Source organism: Gastrolobium bilobum, unplaced genomic scaffold, assembly GCF_033153095.1.
Source record: "Gastrolobium bilobum isolate Gb01-03AN ecotype WA unplaced genomic scaffold, APGP_CSIRO_Gbil_v1 utg16899, whole genome shotgun sequence".
Classification (NCBI taxonomy): Eukaryota; Viridiplantae; Streptophyta; class Magnoliopsida; order Fabales; family Fabaceae; genus Gastrolobium; species Gastrolobium bilobum.
The window spans coordinates 179,800-198,245 of NW_026897411.1; the positions used below are offsets into that span (position 1 = coordinate 179,800).

General features: G+C 37.8%; 1 protein-coding gene across 1 annotated transcript; it reads right to left on the reverse strand.

Moving 5' to 3' along the window:
* Window positions 1-14,657: 14,657 nt before the first annotated feature.
* Window positions 14,658-15,885, reverse strand: LOC133306728 (uncharacterized). The gene is made up of 3 exons (XM_061507094.1): window positions 15,740-15,885; window positions 15,470-15,642; window positions 14,658-15,352 (listed from the first exon to the last, which is right to left on the reverse strand). The coding sequence occupies exons 1-3, from the start codon at window positions 15,883-15,885 to the stop codon at window positions 14,658-14,660; spliced, it is 1,014 nt and encodes a 337-aa protein (XP_061363078.1).
* Between the last annotated feature and the right edge of the window lie 2,561 nt (window positions 15,886-18,446).

Below are 18,446 nucleotides of genomic sequence, written 5' to 3' on the forward strand. Positions count from 1 at the left end.
TACTGATTCACTGAACATACATTTATGACTTGTACTGTTGATTAAAACTTGAACCTAAAACTCCGACATTCCCAAACAATAACATGATTTGGACTTTTGCTCATCACAGCCAATTCAGCAAAGTGTTGCCATAGACATAGCACTGTGCTCGAGCATGAATGACAAGGACTTGACGCGTTTACTTCAACGCCTGATCTCGCTTTCTCAACTTAATCTACTGTGCACATCTTTTCATTCCCGCACACAAACACGACTCAACACAATCTAATAAGTAATAAGCTTTGGATTTTAATGCATCAGAATAGGTAGTCGTAGAAAGACAAGGTGGGTGAGTTAATCATCTTCAAAGAGAGAGAGAGAGAGAAGAACACTACGGTATTTAAGACCGAACTTGAACAGCCGGAGCGTTGGTTACAACCAACTACCCAACTTATTTATTTGCTCTGACATCAACTATTATAGGATCAACTATTATAGGGTATGCATAGATCGAATTGAAATGAATTCTTTAAAAAATTGAATCGAATTTGTTTAAAGAGTTCGGTTTGAAACCGGTTCGATTTAGTTCAAAATCAGTTCGGTTCAGTTCAGAACCGATTCAGGTCGACTCTCTTCTAAAAAAAAATTAAAAATTAAAAATAAAGAAATAAAATAATAAAAAGTGGTTCGGTTCGAAAACGGTTTGGTTCTTGAACTGATTTTAAAAATTAGTTTGGTTCATGAACTGATATTGTAAAAACTGGTTCTGTTCATTTTAAAAATCGGTTATTTTAAGTGCAGTTCGGTTCGGTTCATTTTTTTGGTTATTTTGCACATCCCTAACTATTTAGATACTGTTTTAATTAGGGATGGTCAAGGTTAAGCTGAGCTGAGTCGCACTATACCCTTCCACTTTTCATATATATTTGATTAGATAATTTTTTTTTCAACTTAGTCTTGATTTGATAATGGCCTTGATGTGTCAATGAGAAGCCCATGGCAAGGGAAGATCTATCATTATATGGACTAAGCTACAGACTTTCTATCATAAGTGGATTCGGATCTCTTGTTGTGAATTTGTTGCTTAAGTCTATTGATATGTGGTGGTAATCTCCCAGAAATTGGGTTTTCCCTGGCTACTTCCCAACAATGATATCATAGCCAATGATTAATTGACCTACGTATACCGAGTATTTGAAGATAGTGGTTAGTGTTTAGGTTTGTAGGCTGCAGAAAACCTATATTGTGGAACCAAGACAAGCCCACTTAGTTGGTAACCCCATGAATATTCAAAGAAGCTTCTGTTTGAGGGGGAGTTAACGGTTGTAGAACTCCCACCTGAGGGGGCATCGGGAAGGAATGAGCTAAACATGATACATTTATAAGTGAAAGGACCCATAAACTTAATGCCTTAAGGTTTTGAGTTAAGATGTGATGTCAGATCTCTTATTTTGAGTTTGTTGCTTAAACCCATTGATGTGTGGTGGTAGTATCCCTTAATTTAGGCTCCCCTTAGCTGCTGCCCAATAATGATATCAAAGCCAACAATTATGTACTGCGTGTTTGGAAACGATGGTTAGTGTTTGGGTTCGTAGGCTGCGACAAACCCATATTATGGAACCAAGACTAACCCACTTGGTTGGTAAATCCATGAATACTAGAAGAAACTTCCATACTTTGTAGGACTCACATTTGACAGTTGATAGTTGTTTACTTCAATTTACATTAGCATTATTTGTTTGGCTCTAACATACCTGAGTTCCTGATTGACTTAATAATTAAACAATATAAATATTGAAATATTATATATAACTAAGTTATAAAATTTTTAAAGTAAAAAATTAAAATTTTAGGATGTTTTATCATTATAAATTATATTAATATAAAAATATTATCATATTAGATAAAAGTACAATATGTTTCTCATGTTGCATAAACTAATTTTGTTTCATGCAACATATAAAAAAGTGGATGAGATCCACTACTTTATGTGTATATGAGACAATTTAAGAGACATACTTCTCTATGCAAATTAAATACATTAATTCATTTAATAAATTTTATAATTTATCACTCGTTTTAATTTTTTTTTATATAAATTTTAATATATTACATAGTACTATGCTAGATTATTCCAACTCGAAGTGTGGCCCGAACCTGACCAAAAATATCATGTGTCTAATTTTCAAGACTCAAAACTAATCTAGCCAAGTTGAGTTATTATGCTGAGCTTCATCTTAATAACCCAAAATTGAAACTAAGAGACCATTCCATTTAAATCAATTTTATTTCATGGAATTGAGCCCCTTTGGGTTATAGAAGATATATAGTCAACTTATTTGCTACAAATACTATTTAACTAAACCTATATTCTAATGCTCTAAACTCAAATCTACAGAATTTAGGTACGAGACTATTCACCTCTAATTGTTGTTTGTAAGGTTTGGTCAAGTATCAACTGGACACAATATGACAGCTAAATTTCCCCATATTGGAAATGAGGGCAAAGAATTCTACTTTAGGATGAACATAATAATCAAGCAAATATAAGGATAGGGAATATTATTATTTACAAATTTCCCCGGCAACGGCGCCAAATTTGACACGAGCTGTCGAACTCGCGCAAATTGGAATTTTTTTTTTTTTAAATTAGGGTTCAGAAAATTTTCAGTAAAGTGGAACCCTAAGTCGTCTCTCAAGGAAATTGTTTGGGTAAAAATCGTTTTTGAAAACAGAAAATAAAAAGGGGGATTTTTGATTTCAGTTTAATAATTTAAAAGGCAGAATATAAAATTGGAATTAAAATTCGTAATTAAAAATTAACCAACCAAAGGTTAGGGTTCCATGGACGTCTTTCTTCGGAGAAAGAGATATAGAATCGTGATTGATTGTCAATTGAATCAGAATCCTTATTTCCAATTGACAACACTCTCTAAGCGATCGCTTAGCATTTGATCAAATACGATGCTTTTACTCATACAATCGCAGAGTATCAGCCCGTTTGATTTAAGGTCATAGGGTCAATCAATCTAATCATGAAATCTGATGATTAATCCTTTTCCATAATGGCAATCGCGAACCTCAGATTGAATATACACGATCGCACGATATCAATCTGAGTTTGGAAGTGAAACGAAACTGATTTAAAATAAAGCGCAGATCTCAAGACTAATCCATGGAATCCGTTACCCTTAGGTGGATTAAAAGGTTCTTAGCCTCGCATGGCTAAGGTAAACATGATTAAAATAAAATAAAATAAAGAAAAAGAAAAAGATGAAGAACGCGAAGAACGCTCCAGAGAAAGTGCTTTGATCCCAAAAATACGAAAATTCAGAATAACCAAATTTGGCTCTCGAGCTGTCAAACTCGCGCAAATTAAAAATTATTTTTTTATTAGGGTTCAGAAAATTTGTAGTAAAGTGGAAACCCTAAGTCGTCTCTCAAGGAAATTGTTTTGGTAAAAATCGCTTATGATGACAGAAAATTAAAAGGGGGTTTTGGATTTTGATTGAATAATTAAAAAGGCAGAATATAAATTTGGAATAAAAATTCGTAATTAAAAATTAACCAACCTAAGGTTAGGGTTCCATGGACGTCTTTCCTCGGATAAAAAGATATCAGAATCGTGATTGATCGTCAATCGAATCAGAATCCTTATTTCCAATTGACAACCCTCTCTAAGCGATCACTTAGCATTTGATCAAATACGGTGCTTCTACTCTTACAATCGCAGAGTATCAGCCCGTTTGATTTAAGGTCATAGGGTCAATTAATCTAACCATCAAATCTGATGACTAATCCCTTTCCATAATCGCAATCGTGAACCTCAGATTGAATATCCACGATCGCACGATATCAATCTGAGTTGGGAAGGGAAACGAAACTGATTTAAAATAAAGCGCAGACCTTCAAGACTAATCCATGGAATTCGTTACCCTTAGGTTGATTAAAAATTTCTTAGCCTCGCATGGCTAAGGTAAACATAATTAAAATAAAATAAAAAGAAGAAGAAGAAAAAGATGAAGAACGCGAAGAACGCTCCAGAGAAAGTGCTTTGATCCCAAAATACGAAAATTCAGAATGAATCAAGTGTTTTCTACTCTGCCGTCATATACCCCTACCCAAAGCGGGTTAGGGTTCAGTTCTGATCGGCCCATCTATCTAAAGTGCGAAATAAAATAAAATAAAATAAAACTTGGCTTTGGGCCACTTATGTAATTGGGTTTTAAATTACAAGTCTAAAACTTCAGCAAAACATGTTCTTCTTGGCGTCAGAAATAGACCAGCTTCCAGTCCGAATTGGGCTTCGAGCTCTTCATAAGAATTGTAGCTCTCTGTGTTATCTGAAAAACCCAATAAGAACAGAGTCAATCCGACAACTATGGACCGAGATATGGCCAAAATACAGAAGTAACGTAAAGCTGAAAAATTCTGACGAAAATAAATTAAACTCAATCAAACACTAAAAATGTAAATTAACTCAAAACATCATTATTTTATTCAAATAAATCCTAAAAATACTAATCAAGAGTAACAAATAAGTGTAATAAAATATGAGTTATCAATTCTCCCAACTAATCTTGTGTCTGCGCAGTTAGAAGCAAAGGGACGGAGATAGGTAAATAGTATATTTGTAAAGAATCAACTAAATTCAAAAGTATAAGTTGGTGGGTGAGGTTATATTAATGATTTTATATTTCTTTAACATGCACACTCACACGAGAGCTCACTAGACTTGAAGGGTGAATAATGCACAAGCCCACCTACCTATACTAAAGAAACTTCACAAAACTTAATTAATTATTAATTTAATGGTTGCGTGAGGACCGAACCGTGCCACCAAGATTCAAATATTATATAAAGAATTAATTCAACTCAAGGACTTAAGATGATAATGGATGAGGCATATTTGTCTAACAATATTATATAAGCCTCTCAACTCTTTAATAGAATGCTACTGTGATTGACTGCTTGTGTTTCAGATTTATAACCTACTGCTATTGGGTGTATTTCCAAGCTATAGATCAAACATGAAACTAAACTATCAACAGCTGTGTAGTACTTAGAAACCATGAATCTTGATATGCTCATTTTTTTTTACTATGCCAATGATACGGCTAAGATCAGACCCAAGAGATTAACCAGTGCCCCAAGTTGGGCCTTGGACTTCCATGTGTAATAGTAAGCTGTATTGGGCCAATGATAGTAATGGGCCATTGTATGATAAAGCATGTTTGGTTTAGTAGTGCATCAGTATATAGTAAAACTGATTGTAATTGATTCAATTCATTGAATAAAAATCGTGTTTTCATTGTTACCTTGTTCTTCCTTAGAGCTAAGCTCTATTATTGGTGCTTTCACTGGCTTCTCCAAGAAATTCCACCATGAGGGTGCAGGATCTTGCAGAAGAGTTTGGGGCTTTTCAAGCTCGTATGGAGCAACACTTAGATGACAATCAGATGCAGATCGCCACCTTCAACACTCAATTGCAACAGATTCATGCAGTTTTGTTGGGGTTGGAAGGGCGTGCTCGTGAATCAGGGCCGCAGAAGGATTCATCTTCGTCTTCCAGTGAACCACGCATGCAAGAGGATCCACAATTGTAACGGCCCCAAACCCTGTAGCAGGATATTGTCCGCTTTGCCCCGCGCACAAGCACCGTCGAGCTCACGGTTTTACGTTTCGGGTTACCCCCAAAAGGTCTCCTACTAGGAAAGGTATCCACACCCTTATATAAGGCATGCTTCGTTCCCCTCTCCAACCGATATGGGACATTACATCCTCCCCCACTGGGAATACAGCGTCCCCGCTGTACACACCGGTCCAGGGCCAAGCTCTGATACCAATTGTAACAGCCCCAAACCCTGTAGCAGGATATTGTCCGCTTTGCCCCGCGCACAAGCACCGTCGAGCTCACAGTTTTACGTTTCGGGTTACCCCCAAAAGGCCTCATACTAGGAAAGGTATCCACACCCTTATATAAGGCATGCTTCGTTCCCCTCTCCAACCGATGTGGGACATTACAACAATCATCATCGATACCTGACGATTTGACCCACAACCATGGGCGAGGGACGATTAGGGTTTACCACAATGACCCACGATCCTTCTTTAAATTCGTTTGCATGGAATTTCCGGCATTTCATGGTGTTGACCCGAACGGTTGGATCTTCAAGACTGAGATGTTGTATGAATTGCAACATGTACCTGAGGAGTACAAGTTCGATTGGCAGGACTCGAAATGGAAGGAGCAGCATCACCATGGTACCAGTGGCTGTACAAAGGAGGGTCACTGAAGTCATGGAAGGATTTCAAGACAGCCTTATGCCAACGATTCGGTGCTGAAGCTTACATGGATCTAAAGGGGGTTCTTTCAAAACTTACACAAACAGGAGCATTGAAGGAGTATATTCGGGAATTTGAAGCCTTAATCAATCAGGTAACTAAATTTTTCGATGAGGTTCTAGCTAGTTTTTTATTTCTGGGTTGCATGCGGATTTGAGGCGCGCTATCCAATTTCATAATCTCAATTCTCTCCATCAAGCCATGCAACTGGCAGTGGCATATGAGGCCCATCATAGTGAGCTTCGTACTTCATTTTCTGCCAATTCCAAACAATCCTCTGGACGCCAATCAGCGGTGGATACTCACATATCTCCATCACCACAAGCGGCTCTGGCTAAACCAATCAATTCTGTACCGGCATTACCTGCTCCCAATCTTCCTCAGATTAAGAAGATGTCACATGAATACCTACAAAAAAGGAGAGACTTAGGCTTGTGTTATCATTGTAATGAAAAATGGAACATTCGCCATAAGTGCCAAGGGAAAATGTTACTGTTGATTGGAGAGGAGGACGAGTTGGAGAATCAACAAGAGGAGCAAATAGTCTGGCAACCAGAGACCAAGACTGTGGAAATTGTTGATGTAGCTTTACATTCGATGGTGGGGGAAGCTAATCCTCGAGCCTTGCGTTTCTCCATTCCATTCAACGGATCATCAATTCAGGTGTTGATCGATTCAGGTAGCTCTCACAACTTTATCAATAGGGAGTTAGCTGAAAAATCTGGATTGTCTATGTTTCGAACAAATAAAATGAGAGTTTATTTGGGAAATGGAGAATTTTTGCTTTGTGACAAAAAATGTAATGATGTTAAGCTCATGATTCAAGGTCACCAGTTTATAGTAGATTTGTGGGTGGTTGATCTTCATGACTTGGGAATAATTCTGGGCATCATGTGGTTAGCCAAACTGGGTAGGGTGATACATGATTATGATCTTTTGACCATGGAATTTGAGTGGGGAAAGAAGATCATAGTATTGAAGGGGGGCTCTCTTGGAAATCAGAAACCGAAATTAATGTTTCATTGGGGAGAGCAACAACAGCCGATTGAAGAGGTGGAGTTGATGAAAAATAATACTTGCCCATAATTGTGGAATGTGTTAGTTGAGTTTCAGGCAGTCTTTAAGATTCCTCATGCATTGCCTCCATTTAGAGGCTGTAATCATTCCATCCATTTGGAAGAGGGTGCAAAACCAGTGTCAGTTAGGCCTTATAGGTATGCATACCACCAAAAGGCTGAGATAGAAAAATAGGTGACTGACCTATTATCTTCAGGATACATACGAGAAAGTAGAAGTCTGTTTTCTTCTCCAGTTTTGCTAGTCAAGAAGCAAGATGGTACTTGGCGCATGTGCATTGACTATAGGCAACTCAATCAGATTACAATAAAAGATCGATTCCCTATTCCTACAATCGATGAGTTGTTGGATGAATTACATAGGGCAAGGGTGTTCTCAAAGTTGGATATGCGCAGTGGCTACCATCAGATACGAATGAGTCCGGATGACATATTCAAGACAGCTTTTAGGACCCATGAGGGTCACTATGAATTTTTGGTTATGCCATTTGGCTTAACCAATGCTCTTTCGACCTTTCAAGCTGTCATAAATCACTTGTTTAAGGCTTATCTTCGCAGATTTGTAATTGTTTTTTTATGGCATACTAGTGTATAGTGCTTCTATGATGGATCATATTGCTCATTTGAGGACTGCACTGCAGTGTCTTGTGAAGAATGAATTTTATGTGAAACTGAGTAAGTAGGCTTTTGGTGTTTCAGAGATAGAATATTTAGGGCACTTGGTCTCAGGTGATGGGGTTAAGGATGACCCAAAGAAAATTTCTGCCATGCTTCAATGGCCAGCTCCTAGAACATTAAAGCAGCTGAGGGGATTTTTGGGGTTGACCGGCTATTACAGATGCTTTGTGAGACAATATGCAACCTTAGCTACTCCTCTGACGGATCTCCTCAAATGTGATTCTTTCCACTGGTCACCAGAGACAGCAGATGCTTTTTTAGCATTAAAAGGTGCTATGTCCGAGACACCTGTGTTGAGACTTCCCAATTTTTCTCTGCTTTTTATAATTGAATCTGATGCTTCAAACCTTGGAGTGGGGAAGTGTTATTACAGGAAGGAAAGCCCATTGCATATTTCAGTAAGAAGTTGAACCAGAAAATGCAAATGGCCTCCACTTACGTAAGAGAATTGTTTGCAGTGACTGAGGCTGTCAAACGATGGAGGCATTATTTATTGGGTTCAAAATTTATCATTAAAACGGATCACAGAAGCCTTAAGGAGTTACTGATAAAAACTATTTCTACTCCAGAGCAACATAAATATGTGTGCAAACTTTTGGGGTTTGATTTTACTATTGAGTACAAAAGTGGGACTGCCAACATTGTTGCTGATGCTTTATCAAGGTGCAATGATGAAGCTGCTGCTGCTTCATTACTCTCCTTGATGTCTACACCTACTTATGCTATTGTGGATCAGATTCGGACAGAGAACTTGTCCGATCCTTACTTGCTAGAGTTGCATCAAAAGCTTAGTGATAACAGTGGGGTGGATAATTTGATTACAAGGAAGGATGGGTTACTTTTCCATAAGGGAAGATATCTGTTGGGTCCTGCATCAGTTTTGAGACAATTGGTAATGATTGAGGCACATTCTTCTCCCTTGGGGGGCCATGCTGGTGTAACTAGAACCCTGCTTAGACTCTCGGCCTCTTTTTATTGGGAGCACATGCGTAGAGATGTAACTACATTTGTGAGAGAATGTCATACTTGTCAATGTATTAAAACTTCTATTGCCCCTCCTTTCGGTCTCCTACAGCCACTGCCTATTCCAGAGGGAGTTTTTGAAGATCTCACCCTTGATTTCATTACTGGTTTGCCTATTTCTGCAGGATTTTCAACCATACTGGTGACAGTGGATAGGCTGACCAAATATGCCCATTTTGGGGCCCTAGCAGGTAACTATTCTGCTGTTACAGTTGCCAAATTATTTTGTGATATTGTGGTTAAATTGCATGGTTTTCCAAAGACTTTGGTATCAGATAGGGACAGGATCTTCATGAGTCAATTCTGGTCTTCTCTCTTTAAGCTGAGTGGTACATCTCTCAAGATAAGTTCAGCCTATCATCCACAAACGGATGGGCAAACTGAAGTTACGAACCGGTATTTGGAGCAATATATAAGAGCATTTTTCCATGATCAAAACAACAAGTGGTCTCTTTACCTTGGGTAGGCTGAATTGCACTACAACACAGCTCATCACTCTTTGATAGGAATGTCTCCATTTCAAGCCTTATATGGTAAGCAACCTACCTTAATTCCATCATACCAACAGGGGTCAATATGTGTGGCAGCTGTGGATACACTACTTTCTCACCGTAATGAGTTAATTACAAGTTTAAAACACCACTTACAAGCCACTCAGAACAAAATGAATTTGACAGCCGACAAGCACCGAAAAGATAAGGAGTTTAAGGTTGGAGATTTGGTGTTGCTTAAACTCCAACCATATAGGCAAGTATCCTTAGCCCGAAGAACTAATCAGAAACTTGCCAAAAGGTATTTTGGTCCCTTTCCTATTAAAAGGGTATTAAGTAAGGTTGCCTACCAGTTAAAGCTGCCTCCACATTCGATAATTCATCCATCTTTTCACATATCAGTGTTAAAACCGTATTTTGGAAGCTCTACTGTGTCAGTTTTTGAGTTGCCTTCTGATTGCCATGAGAATCAACCCATACAGAAACCACTATATGTCATCAACTCACGTATCATTCTTCAACAGGATAAGGAAGTCAGGCAATGGTTGGTCCAATGGTCTCACTCATTACCAGAGGATTCTTCATGGGAGTATGAAGAGGATTTACAGAATTTTATCCTGAGTTGGACCTTGTGGTCAAGGTCCCTTTTGAAGGAAGGACATGTGATACGGCTAAGATCAGACCCAAGAGATTAACCAGTGCCCCAAGTTGGGCCTTGGACTTCCATGTGTAATAGTAAGTTGTATTGGGCCAATGATAGTAATGGGCCATTGTAGGATAAAGCATGTTTGGTTTAGTAGTGCATCAGTATATAGTAAAACTTATTGTAATTGATTCAATTCATTGAATAAAAATCGTGTTTTCATTGTTACCTTGTTCTTCCTTAGAGCTAAGCTCTATCAGCCAACCTATTTGTAGCAATACAGGAATTTATAAATTATAACACTATACTTAAAAACAACAGCTACATTATAATACGGTCAGCATCATGTTTACCTGCACAAGGAAAGTAGAAACATTCTTTCCTTGATCCCCCTGAAATTGTATGACCTGCATCTATGCAAAATTGACATTTGCGCTTTTCATTGACAAGGAAGAGAAGAAATGATGCATAAAGTGAACGCATAGGTTGAAAATATTTTAGATCAAAAAAGATGAGGAATAAAAAGTTATCTTGGATAATACTTTTTCAATATTATAATATGGAGAGAGATATTTTGAGTCCAGAATAAGACTTAAAAATCTTACTCTCCATCTTAATCGTTGATTTTCGCTCATCTAACAATTATAATTTAGAAAATCATACTAATTAATTAATTACACTACAAATAACAACTATTAATTTTTGTCCATCAACGCTTGAAATGAAGAATAACTGGAGTCAAAACAATTCTGCTTTTATAATATATATGATTTGATGATTCACATTGAGTTAGAATTAAAATTAACATGGTATATGATTTATACCATGTAGGAACGAAGTAATTTTTGTCGTGAAAAAACAAAAATCAATGATGAACTAGAACATCTTTTTTAAAAAGTTATAATTGTTATAACAAATTTATTTTAATTGAGAAATTCATTAAATTTTAAAATATATTCAAGCTTGATATTTTAGAATATTTTTTTTTACAGAATTTCAACTAAGGGAGGGTATAGTTACTATATATTTTTTGTATTATCTCTTACTATTAAATTTTAACCGTTAATTTTCGTCAATTTAACAATTATAATTTATTGGATCATACTTATTAATTAATTATTAATTTTTAATAAATTATAATCATTAATTGATGAAAATTAACGATTAAGATTTGATAATAAAAAAAATAGATAATAAGTATAACCTCTCCCTATAAATATAAGGGAAAAGTTCACCAATGCCCCTATTGTTTACTCCAGAATTATTTATGCCCCTATGTTTTTTTTTTTTTTGATAACATTAAGGGGCGAAGCCCCAAACAAAAACAAACAAACAACCAGAAACAAAAAATAACTATCCAGGGTCTATATCCCTACAAGAGGAGATTCTCTGAAGATCGTGATCAAATAACTGAGCAAGGTGAAACGGCATAATTCTATGACTCCAGAATCCAGTATCTTTGTGAAGAGCAGACTTGGCTAACCAATCTGCGCAGGAATTAGCTTCTCTTGGAATATGAGAAAGCGTTACCTCCCAATCCTGACCGATGAGTGCTTGTATCTTAGCCATTATACGAGGCTGACAAGCTGCATTGCAACCAGCAAGCAGAGAGAATACTTCAGAAGCATCTCCTTCTAGTTCCACCTTCTTAAATCCCAGTTGCCAAACCAATTCCAGACCTTTTAGAGTTCCCCAAAGCTCCGCCATTAAAGGAGTGCAAGCACCAATATGATACTCAAAGCCTCCCAACCAAGAGCCATCATCAGATCTGATAATCCCACCACAAGCAGCCACCTCAGTATTCCTTTCAACTGCCCTATCAATATTAATCTTCACCCAATTTAGCCTTGGAGGTTTCCATAAACTCATACGAGTTGAATGAATGCTAGTAGTAGCCATAGCCTTCCTACCCATGCAGTTACGAACTTCCTCTATATACATAGCAATTATGTGCGTTCCATGGGTTGGATGCTTGAAGTTAGTATCATTGACACTTTTGTTCCTCCATCCCCAAATGAACCAGCAAGAGATAAAAAAGACATCACGCCAATCATCTGAATTACTTTGATTCCAAGCTTTTGAGATATTATTTTCAACCCAATCTCTAAGATCCAAGCTGTAGAATAAGCTTTGTCGATTAGCTGAAACCAGAGAATTCCAAACACTTCTAGCATGCTTACAATCTCTTAGAACATGGAGATTTGTTTCCAACTCACCAGGACACATTTTACAACGACCAGATTCCCCACTCCATCTAGATGTGCGGTCTTTAGTAAGAAGGCGGCCATGCATTATGATCCACATACAAGATTTAACACGTTGAGGCCCATGCCATTTCCATATGGTAGTCCAAGAATTTTTCAACGGCATGAGAGGGAAACCAAGCATGTTATAATACGCGGTTTTAACTAAAGAGCAGCCAACCTTTTGATTTCTCCAAATAATGCGGTCATTTCCATCCGATGCGCTAGGAATGAGAGCAGCTTGGATCCTTGCAACAGCTTGATGATTGAGATATTGACGAATATAGGGAAAGTTCCATTGACCAGTGTTGCTGTTCACGAAGGCACTAACAGGGAGATTCAACTCCAAACCTGTTAGAGTACGAGTAGCCAGAGAGGCAAGACACTCAGTTAAACCCAACCAATTGTCTGTCCAAAATAAAGCATCATTACCGTCTCCAATCTCCCATTGCATTGCTTGAAGAAAAGATGGCCAAACACTACACAGATTTTTCCAGAAGTATGAGTCATATGCTTTATGATTTACAACTCGAACCCACAATGAATCGGGCGAAGTAAGAATCGTCCATGCAAGCTTATGAAAGAAAGCCATATTTTGGACACGAAGGTTAATCACACCTAAGCCACCCATGCTCTTAGGCTTGCAAATATTATCCCATGCAACCAAATGAGATCTCCTTTGACCATTTTTATCACCCCAAATAAAGGCACGCTGCAACTTCTCTATTTCATCACAAATGGCTACAGGAAGCAGACTGTGTTGCATTTGAAATATAGGAGTTGCTGAAATAACGGAGTTGGAAAGAGTAATTCGACCGGCAAAATATAAGACCTGGTTACTCCAACCAGATAACTTGTGTCTAATTCTTGCAACAACATCAGCATAATGGTCTTTGGTTACTCGACCATGTTTCATCATGGACCCAAGATATCTCCCTATATTGTGAGTTTGCTTGAAGCCACACACATTTGTGATATCATCTGCAATGTGAGCATCTGTATTTTTCGAGAAAAAAATGCTAGATTTCGGAATACTAACCTTTAGGCCAGACATTGAACTAAAAGTCTCCAAGCAATCCACTATAACTTTGATTTGATCTAGAGAAGCTTCTGCAAACAGCATCAAATCATCAGCAAACATCAGATGGGCTATCTTAGGACCTTTTGATCCCACGGAGATTGGCTTCCATCTTTTATTGTCAACCGCATCTTGAATGAGATGAGACAATTTTTCCATGGCTAGAACAAAAATGTAGGGAGATAAAGGATCACCCTGACGAACTCCTCTTGAAGGAAGGAAGTCACCTGCAATGGCTCCATTCCAAAGTACTGAGACCTTATCAGAGTTGATACAATTCATGATAATATTTGTGAACCAGTGTGGGATTTGAATTTCATCCAAAACTTTACGAACAAACTCCCAATTTAACATATCATAAGCCTTTTCCAAGTCGATTTTAATTGCCATGAAACATTTTCTTCCTCTCATTCTACGCATTGAATGGATCAGCTCTTGGGTGATGATGATGTTGTCCTGGATATGTCGTTTAGGAACAAAACTAGCTTGGAAGGGAGACACCATCTCTTCCATTAGGGGCTTCATTCTGTTAACCAGAATTTTACTGAGGATTTTATAAATGACATTGCACAAAGAGATTGGTCTGAGCTGCTTAGCACTTTCAGGTCTCTTTACTTTTGGAATGAGGACCAGAAGAGTCGAGTTCACAAGGTGAATCAGATTGGGATTCTGAAACATCATGTTAACATCCTTAATAACATTAGTCTTAATAAGACTCCAATTCTTATGAAAAAAGGCAGCTGGAAAACCATCTTCCCCTGGAGCTTTTGACCCATTGATACTAAAAACAGCTTTTGAAATTTCGTCATCCGAAAGATTACGAGTCAGATTAGATAGCAGATCATCGTGCAGAAGGGGCCAAGTAGTCTTTGTTTTCACCCAATCACGATTAAGGACTTCCTCACTAAACAAGTTACTATAGAAATCTGTTACCAATTGATGAAGTTGTCTAGCTTCCTTCACCCAAATCCCATCAGAATTTTTTAACTCAAGGATCTTATTCGAACTTCTTCGAGTAGTTGTTTTAATGTTATAGAATTTGGTGTTTCTATCCCCATCATTTATCCATTTCACCCTGGCTTTTTGAAACCATAAGATCTCCTATTGTATGAGAACCGCATCAAGGTCCTTCCTGACCTCCTTTTCTCTAGATTGGAGAGATAAGTTGGTATGATAATCAACATGATTATGAATTTCTGCAATACTATGCAATAGGTTAGTCTTCCTGTTGAAAATGTTGCCAAAGACTACCTTGTTCCATCTTTTTAAATTTGGAGTCAGATCATGCAGATTCGTTCTAGTGTCTTTCACAACATTCCAGCTCCTAGCCAGAAACTGAGTAAAGTTATAATGCTCCATCCAAGCAATCTCAAAGCGAAAGGGACGATTTTTCCAACCTGTGTCCAAGTTAGTCAAGTAGACCAAAATGGGACTATGATCAGAATAAATCCGTGGAAGTACCTTAACGCCAGCATCAGTAAAGGTAGTCTTCCAACTTGCATTAGCACAGGCTCGATCCAGCCTCTTAAAAACACGATCAAGATGAAGAAACTTCGGACCCTTCCATGTAAACCAAGGACCCGATCCTCCAAGATCCAGCAGCTTGCAATTATGAAGAACATTTGCAAAATTGGAACATCTGTTTAAGTTAACTCTACAGCCACCTTCCTTCTCATCACGATTTGCTATTTCATTAAAATCCCCAGCCACCAACCACGGCCCATTACAATGGAGACTAATGTTTAACAGATCATCCCATAGCTCCTTTCTATTCTCTTCCCTAGGACTCGCATAAACTGCCGTGCAAGAAAAGGAAGGAACATGAAAATTCTGAACTTTAAAATGAACAAACTGTTTTGTGTGATTAACATATTCAACGAGACCAGTCTCATCATTCCAGAGGATCCAAATACCCCCTGAGTAACCTTCTGCCTCTTGAACAAAAGCATGCTTAAACCCAGATTTTCGGATAATGTCAGAAGCTTTTTGACCACTACACCGAGGTTCTAGAATCACTACAATACTAGGCTTATATTTCCTAGTAAACAGAAAAAGCGATTTTTGAAACTGGGGTTTCACTGCTCCCCTACAGTTCCAGAAGAATAAATTCATTAAAAACTATGTTGAACGCAAGACTCCAAGGTTCTTGCATCCTTCATTCTTGAAATATCTTCCTGGTGAACTCTGTCCACTCCATGCACGTAGAGATAGTTGAGGTATCGGGATTTTGGATGTCGCTGCTGTTGTCAACTGATATATCAGGACCAGTTTTATGAAATGTGCCATATAACTGCTCTTGATTCTGGTTCAAAGTGCTATCTGCTTTCATCCCATTTTCCTGATCATGTTGATTTGCTTGCCTATGCTTTTTTTTTCGATCACATATGCCCCTGTGCTTTGTAAAAACTAAGAAACCACAGGGGCATATATGATAAAAAAACATACCCTTTTACAAACCACAGGGGCATATATGATAAGAAAAAAACCACAGGAGCATAATTGATTCTGGAGTAAACCACGGGGGCATTTGTAAGAACCCGCACCGTTAATTAAGGTATTTAATTAATTAATTATGTGAAAATAGGAAATGATTCCATAATTGACCCTAATAATTATTTATGAGGCTTAATAATCATAATTAGTAATTAAGAATGCTGAAAGTCGCTTTTCGGAAGAAAAGTGCAGATACTGGTTCTGTTAGTCGGTATAAATGTGTACCGAAAACGTATCCCGGAAAATTAATGTAAGTGCATGATAATTACTAGAATAATATGTAGGACTTGTAAAACGAGTTTTAAGTCCAAATAATGAGAACTGATGCTAGAAACCGGTACTGGCTTTGAAAAGCGCGTACCAGAAAGGTGCTCAGAAAAATATAAGAAAAATATGATAAATCTTAGAAAATTATGTAGTTTCATAATCCAAAGTTTGGGATTAAAATGCTAAGCGTAGCAATTAAAGTTAATAATGTGTGCTTAAGTGAGTTTTGGCTATAAATACACTTACTAAGGGCACATTGCCCTGGATACCAGAAAACCAGCGTGAGTTCTCCTTGGTGGCTGACCTCCTATACTGTTCCATTGTCATCTACTCCATTTTGAGACTTTGTGATCATTTTATGCTTGTTTCTTCTTAAAACCTTCTTCCTAAACACTTGTTCTTGTTTGAGTGAGCCTTGGGAGGTTGGAAGACACCATTTTTCTGAGTGATCAGCCACTGTTCTTGTTTGTTTGGGGGCTGACCTTGGTGGTTGGTTGAAAGAAGCCTTGTCTTGGGTTTTTGGTGGTCCAAGTGTTGATCTTTGGTGCTAAAGGGTCAACCTTTCTTACCATTTTCGTGCATCCTCTTGTGACAGTAGCTTGAGACTGATTGTGAGCTTCAAAGGGCAACCTTTCCTTCTGTTTTGGCCTTTGGTATGTATACCAACCTTTAACTTGAGTTTTAAGGCTTAAAAATGGAAGCTTGATGCATGTTAAGGTTAAAAGATGATAACTTGTTGTTGGGTAAGGCTTAACACACCTAGAAATGCATGATTAGGTGTTTAAAAGCAGTAAAAAGGGAACCTTTAAGGGATATCTTCACGAAAATGCAGAAACTGCATTCTGTCGTGAGATATCCGAATATTTGTCGAACTGATACCCGAATATTGGATATCTGGATATGTGGTTTTGGGATATCCGGATATTGGATATCCGGATATGTGAATCTGTATATCCGGATATTGAATATCAGGATATGGACAGTGAGATATCCGGATATTCTGGGATTTCGCAGAACAGCAGCTGTGTTGTGTGTACAGTAGGCTATTGGGGGTTTGTGGACCCTAGTTTGATGAAGTTGAACTTCTTTATTTAATGGATTAAGCCAGAATCATGAGATTAAGGGCTTGTGGCTTTGTTAGAAGCTTTAAGACTTGAAAACGCAATGAAAAGATGTTGTCTTTAATTGTATGCATGTGGTACATGTTTATTGATTTATATTTGGTCCATATCAGATTGTGATCTGCTGTGATTGGACTTTGAGCTTGTGGCATTGGATAGCTAGTTTAGAGGTAAGCTTTCGTGTCCTCGGTTTAGCCATGTTGTGGTTCCACCATGTCCCATGGGGATATGGTATATGCATGCTGTGTTACATGCTTTTGATGTTTTGGAAATGCTGTTGAGCTATTGTCTGTTAGTGCCTTGTTGATATGCATGGAGGTGTTCCACCTATACGGTAAGCCTGAGTATGTAGAACATACAAGAGGGTGAGGCTGTGGGTGAGGTGCAAGCGGTGTTCCTTGTACTACATGTAGAGATTAGACGTATTCCTACATTTCTCTGGCCAGTAGATAGTGATTACACACATGCTATAGATATCTGTTGCACTACATAGTTTTGGAACTGATAATGATATAAATGCTTTTTGAACTTATATTGCACATGTAAGTGAGCTTGGGGTGGAAGATCCTTGAGGACCCCTTGTCTTACTGAGATTTCTAGTTTAGAGATCTCACCCCACGTTTGGGGAATGCTTATTTCAGGGTCAGGTAATGTTGAGACCTCAGGCGGCAGGATGCCGGAGCTGAGTTAGATTGCTGTTATATTATGTTGCCATGATTGGATGCTGGATTTGCATGTTGTTTATATGCTTATAGCTTCAGTTATGATTTTGGAGTTTTATGTTGAGATTGTTGTTTACTATGTTTATTTGGTGAGCATGGGGATTGTCCATGACACATAGTATTATTATGTCTTGAGTCTTTTGGAGTTGTAATAATGTATCAGGATATTGTCCGGATTACTTGATGTAATGCCGTGATTTAGATACACACTTTATCTATATATTGAGATATTTCAGTAGATGTCTTATTGCAATTTCACCTACAGACGATATTTTATGAAATTGATT

What these genes read in the sequence shown, in the direction of transcription:
- LOC133306728 (XM_061507094.1), bottom strand. Translation starts at nt 15,885, where the DNA reads ATGAAAGCAGATAGCACTTTGAACCAGAATCAAGAGCAGTTATATGGC. An exon ending in ACGTGCATGGAGTGGACAGA is followed by an intron (nt 15,643 to 15,739) that starts GTTCACCAGGAA and finishes CTGGAACTGTAG; the next exon opens with GGGAGCAGTGAAACCCCAGT. An exon ending in GGCAGAAGGTTACTCAGGGG is followed by an intron (nt 15,353 to 15,469) that starts GTATTTGGATCC and finishes CTTGCACGGCAG; the next exon opens with TTTATGCGAGTCCTAGGGAA.